This window comes from Carlito syrichta, unplaced genomic scaffold (genome assembly GCF_000164805.1).
Source record: "Carlito syrichta isolate Samal-C Ts95f unplaced genomic scaffold, Tarsius_syrichta-2.0.1 Scaffold287472, whole genome shotgun sequence".
Classification (NCBI taxonomy): Eukaryota; Metazoa; Chordata; class Mammalia; order Primates; family Tarsiidae; genus Carlito; species Carlito syrichta.
In genome coordinates this window covers 80,112-86,025 of record NW_007231568.1, presented here as the reverse complement: position 1 = coordinate 86,025, position 5,914 = coordinate 80,112, and the positions used below count along the sequence as shown (strand labels likewise).

Here is a 5,914-nt window from a genome sequence, read left to right as displayed (position 1 = left end):
GTGCCTTCCTCGCGGCGAGGCCGACTCCCTGCTCCGGGGCGACCGAGCCCAGTAGGTGCAGCTTGAGTGAAACGGGCCCCGACTTGCCTCGGCCGGAGAGGTGCCGCGTCTTCCTCCGAGCTGTTTTCGGAGGAGTGTTCCCAATCGGACCAGGGCCCCAGCACTCTGCCCTCCAGCCGCACGCTCTTCGCCCGGGGCCGGAGTCCGTGAGTGGACCTGCCGGGCCTTTTGTTTCCGACTCGCTGTGCCTTTAAGATCAAGGCCGGATCCCGGGCCGTGCAGGGACTCGACCCACCACCTCGCCAAGGCTCCCGAACGCAGCATTAGAATGTTTATAAAATATTCAATTTATGTAGTCTGTCCAAGAAGCCATCGTCCCAAAATAAAATCAGCAGTCTAGACGGAACACAGACACCAGAACTTATCAACAGTTGTCTGACTTGCATCTTCTGATGCATCTTGAGTGGGTCATAATACCAACTTTATTTTCAGTGGTGCATAAATTAATTACACGCATTTAATAACCAAAATATCATTATATTCCCCCTTTAATATCATAAAGGCTTTCCGCCAGGGAAGCACTTAATAGTGCAGGGGGCCGTAACGGGCTATTATCCTGGTGTAATGCTATTACAGAACCAATTATGCGCCATTAGACTTGCTTTTTTTGCAGTTTATGTGATTTGATCCAATCCCGCACCCCTGACTTGAAAATTTCAGCCCGGTACTTTAGAGTTTAATTTTCACCCAGGCAGAGAGAAGGGCGGTCTCTCTCCGCTGAGTGTCTGCCTCGGATGCATTTTAAAAGTAATTGCGAAGGGTCCCACCGCTTATCATTTGCATCGAGAAGCGAACATAAATTCAGGGACCCCTTGCTGAGAACAAAATCAAACTTTCCTTTTGTACGATCGCTTGGAAAGGGAAGCCGTGTGCAAAGAGTCCCCCCAAAACCCATCCGGCGGCGACAATTAGCAGCGTTTCGTCAATTCGAACCCCGGGAGTCGCCAGGCCGTTGACAGGGGCAGCCCAGATCCAAGCTCTTCGGGAGAAAGAAGGTTTTCGTCTGAGGGGACATGGGAGCGGGGGAAGGACTGTTCAGAAAATGTTGTCTTTTTGGGGGGTAGTAGTGGTGGCGGTGGTTTCTATCCTCTTTTAAAAGAGGAACAACATTCCTGATGTTTGTTGAGAGATGACGGATTCTTTTTTTTTTTTACACCACGTGGGCCATTTGTAAGGCCCAATAGACCTATCCAAGTTACTCGCTGTAGACAGCGCTGGAAATAATCAGATTAAGGCCAATTATGCGTGAGATTATAAAGGCGAGTGCTGAGCGGCGGCGCGCGCTGTAGACAGACAGCAAGACATCTGGCCACTTCCCGAGTCACTTTTGTAGTCCTGCGGGCGCCAGCCGCGCCGAGTCCCGCCTGCCGCCAGCCGAGCCCTGCGTGCTGACTGACCAGAGGCGGTTACGCTCCGGCCTTCTTGCCGGCTGCCCGCCGAGGTACGCGCGACTCTCGGCACGCTCGCAGGGCCTCGCGCGGGGCCTTGGGGCTCGGCTGCCTTCCTAGCCTGAGCTGCGGCGCGCGCAGATAGCCTCGCGCGCTTGCGGGACCCACATGCGGTGGCCCGGGTGCAGGGCTTTCGGCGGCGACCCTTGAGAGGCGGGAACCACACCAAGCGGGTTTGGTGTTGGGGCCAGGGTGAGGTCACGGCTGTCCCGGAGGAGGACCCACCCGAAGGACTGCCCCGTGGAGTCTCGGCTTGCCTTGGGGCTGCCACTTCCCCTCTTGTTCCCGCAGTGGGCTAAGGGCGTTGGGAGGCTGCTCTCCTGGAAGGGAGTGCCGGCTGCGCCCCGCGGCCGGACAGGGGCGCTGGTAGAGGGAGATTTAAGCTCTATTGCTGTTTGCTTTGCAGCAGACCGGACCTACGCGCGCCGGTCCGTCCCGCGGCCACCCTCCCAAGTCCCAGCCGTCCAGCTGATCCAACTGTCGGCGATGTTTTATTTCCACTGCCCACCACAACTAGAGGGTGAGTAAACGCGGCGCCCGAGGCGCTCGGCGAGGCTGGAGCCGGCCAGAAAGGGCGCGAGTGGCCGCAGAGCTGGAGGGTGGTGGGTCCTCGCCCCGCGGGGGACGCAGCTGCCTGGCGGCGAGTAGGAGCTCCCCTGGACCCCTCCCCACAGCCTCCTCCAGCTCTGCTCCAGTCCCTCGCCCCGTTGCCACCTGCCTCCCACCTCCCTCCTCGCTGGGCCGGGGCGCCCCAGGCTATGCGTGCAGCGGGACCGCTGGGTCCTCCCAGCACAGATGCCGGTGTCACGCCTCTAATCGGGGCTTCCAGCCCAAGGGGCTGCATCAATCTTTCATGGTGTTTTTTTGCTAACATCCCAGAAAGCTAATGCGGGTTTGTTCGCGGTGTCCTGGTCCCCGACCACAAGCCGAGAAGGGCCCATTGCTGGGCTCCGGCTGGCTAAGTGCTCCAAGGTCCTCGTCCTGAGATTCTGGGCCGCTGGACCCCATCCCTGGCCGGCTCGCCATCCCTAGAGCTGGGTGTCCCTGCTCTCCTCCTGCCCAGAGGAGAAATGTTTCCTCCTCTGTGACTCATTAGGCTTCTGACTCCAAATGCCAACAACTCCCCATTCCCCAGAGCCAGGGTTTCCTCTTTGAGAATCTCCAGGCCTTAGAAGAAATTTCCTCTCATGATCCCCAATTTGGTCTCTGCAACGAATTGTTAGGTGGGGTTGGGGGTGGTGAGAAGGGCACAGCTTGGACCTCTGGATGTCCCAGCAGGGCCTGAGGAATCCAAGGGCTGGCCCTACACAGAGAGAGGGTAGGCAAATGTGCAGCCCCACACTCTAGGCTTTCATAGCACCTTCCTCAGAGCACTGATCTCAGCCTGGGACTATCAGGACTTTTCTAACCATGGGAGCAATACCAGGAATGGGTTCCTTTGATTTATTCTTGCTTTAGGAGAGTTTTGGAGGCCAAGTGATTGAGGGAAGCCTGAGGCAGGGCAAAAGGTAGTAGGCACTGAAGGTCCTGAGACATCAGAGGTTGCCTGTCTGCCTTGCCCCAGGTTACCTGGAGCAGTAGCCAAGTCTCTGCTGGCCAGCAAGGACAGGAATTTCATAAAGTTTGTTTTTGTTTTTCCCATAAGAACTCCTAAGAGTCTGGTAGGATTTTCTAAAGCAGGTTAATGAGGACCAGTGCTTAAGCCCTGCTAGCTCTGTCAGCATTTCTAAGAAGGGGAGGCCACCACAGTTGCTTGTATTTCACCTCCTTTTACCTCCAAGGACCGAAGAAGGAAGCTTTATGGAAAGGTGGAAGACGTGTGTCCCCTGGTACCATACCCCAGGGCTGGAGTGAGAGAGACCCTCTGCAGACATTTGAGGGTATCTTCTCTGTGCTTCTGGACGCGGGGTCTGGACACCTGGTGGCCCCTATTCTGGTCAAGATAGGGGAGGTCAAGGTTTGGACATTTAGCAGGTGTGGACTTCATGGAGACTTCAGAGGAAAGCTCTGCAGAGTGGGCTGCAGCATTCACTTGTGGAGAGTCCCCGTCATGGCTTCTGCTCTCATCTCAGCTCCCTTGGCTTTCTCTTTCTTCCTGCCTGCTGGTCACAATCCACCTCCATGCTGACTTCAGTTGATGTGACCAGAAGAAATGGAGATGAGTCTTTCAGAAACTTTCCTCCATTTTTAGATGTGTCTCTATGACAGTTTTGCAGGAAGGGGCGTTTTGTTTTAGTGCTCTCTGGCAAATGGGAAAGCTGAGGACAGACCTTTGGAATATGACATTTTACTACAGCTTATCATCTTTTAAATTTTAATTTTTTATTAATCTAGGGAGTCATAAAGGAGAAAGCAAAACAGGGCTTGTAATGTCACTTCTCAGTTAATTTTGCTGATATTAAAACATATTACTTGTACCTGCATGAGAAGTTTGAATACAACAGGAACTTATACATTGAAAAGTAAAATCCTCCTTCTTCATCTCTTTTTCTAAAATTATATGCGATTGTTGGTTCCTTGTGAATCCTCCAAGAAAAAACTTGCTTTTATTCTCATGTATGTATTTTTCATGTATTTTATAGTTTATTTGCACTAAGATTATACCGACACATCATTCTTTACTGTTTTTTTACTTAATACTATTTCTTGGAGAGTTTTCTCTTGTTAATGTGTACAGATCTACTGATTTCTTTTAAACAGCTGTGTAGTATTCCATTATATGTTGTGTAAAAAGTGTCTACTGAAGGATATTTTAGTTGTTTCCATTTTTTTCCTATTACATCGCTTCCAGAATTTTTTTCCTTTTTATTTTGGTGCACTTCACAAGTATATTCCTAGACTAAATACCTGTTTGTGCACTTAAATTTTTGATAGATGTCATCAAATTACCTTCTAATAAGCTGCTACAAATGGTGAAAGAGCATGTACATTTTTATTACACTCTTATTTGTACTGGGTATATTATGCAACTTATTATTTTTTTTTTGCTAAAATGTTGGAAATAGTATTTCATTGTTCTGCTGTGCTTTGCTTATTTGCAATGTTTAATATTTTCATAATCTTTCTGACCATTCTACCTATTTTTAAGTAAAAAGTCTGTTCTCATCTTTTCCTCTTTTCTATTAGGTCATCAATCTTTTTTCTTATTCATTTGATGAACTGTCAGCCTTTTTAAGGGTTTGATTTGACATGCAGTTTTTCACTCAAAGATATCTCATGTACACATTGTGAAACAATTTGGGACAACGAGGTATAAATTAGAAGACTGAGGAAGATTGTGACTGGAGATCCTCAGAGACTGCATTTCATCCTCACCAGTCAAGTGCTCTGTTTCAAAAGAGACTATTTGGTTTCCTGCAAAGTGATGGAAATCAGACTGCTTTGGGGCCATTCCTTTTAAGTTTCTAATGAGCTGGAGAGAAATATTTGTAATGAGGATTTTGAGGAACAATGCAATTTGGACAGGAAGTTGGAGAGAGAAAGCTTTAGCAGAGTAGGGGTATTTGGCAAAGGCTAAGGCCCTGGAGCGTAAAATAATAGCTAGAGGAACTTTCTTCAGTAGACAGAATTTTAAAAAGCCCAAAGGACTTTGCTTCTTCGGGACTGAGTTCCTTCTGAAGGACGTTGTCTGGGCAGTGTGACTCGAGAGCTTCTAATGCTGACTGTGCCGTGATTCTGAGAACAGAGCCATGGCAGGTAACGCATTCACTGGTTAATGGCAACTTGCTCATTTGTTTTCCTAAGAAGTCATTGTGGACTATCAAGTAAATAGTGCACATTTGGAAAATGATCTGAATGCACATTTGGGGCCAAACTCTGTTCTGACTTTATGGTAAGGTTTGGAAGCTGCTGGGAAGGACAATGCCTTTCTTTTCTAGGAAAGTAGAAGCAGTAGGCATTTTATAAGGCCTGGCCAGAGGGTGGGGTGCCCTTTGAGAATGGCCTTGTTTAAGTCTGCTTGGCATTCAGGACAGTCACTATTGGTCTCGTTAATTGACATCTATATAACAGATCCACTATGGTGCTGATGAGCTGTGACCAGCAGTCATTAATATTCATTTAGAAACTTCTTACCTCCTCATGTTCTGCACTTCTAGCAGAAAACCACTGCGAAAAGCTCTTGGTGTTTTCTTTCCTCCTCCAGTCTCTCCCAAGCCTGGCTTTTAACACGTGTTGTTTATAGAAATAAGGGAAAGTAAACTATCTGTTGAGCGAAAGGGAGATATATAAAGCCTTCTATTAAAGGATTTGGGAGCTGGACAGCAGGTGAAGGCTCTTCCTCAAGCTTGTGACCCTCAGAGTCCAGAATTTCACAAGAAGTGGACTTGGCTGTCTCAGGGATTCAGGTCACCACAGGGATAGCTGGGCTTAAAGTCAAAGGTTTTTGGGAGAGTGGAAAAGAGGGG

At 49.1% G+C, this 5,914-nt stretch overlaps 1 protein-coding gene across 1 annotated transcript in view; it reads left to right on the top strand.

Annotated features, from left to right (window-relative positions):
- The first annotated feature begins 1,298 nt into the window (after positions 1 to 1,298).
- The window catches only part of DRGX (dorsal root ganglia homeobox), a 30,584-nt gene continuing 25,968 nt past the window's right edge, over positions 1,299 to 5,914 (top strand). The window contains exons 1-2 of the mRNA XM_008052757.1: positions 1,299 to 1,501; positions 1,915 to 2,028. Of these exons, the coding sequence (XP_008050948.1) occupies positions 1,995 to 2,028 (34 nt within the window). The 5' untranslated portion in view covers positions 1,299 to 1,501; positions 1,915 to 1,994. The remainder of the gene's footprint in view (positions 1,502 to 1,914; positions 2,029 to 5,914) is intronic.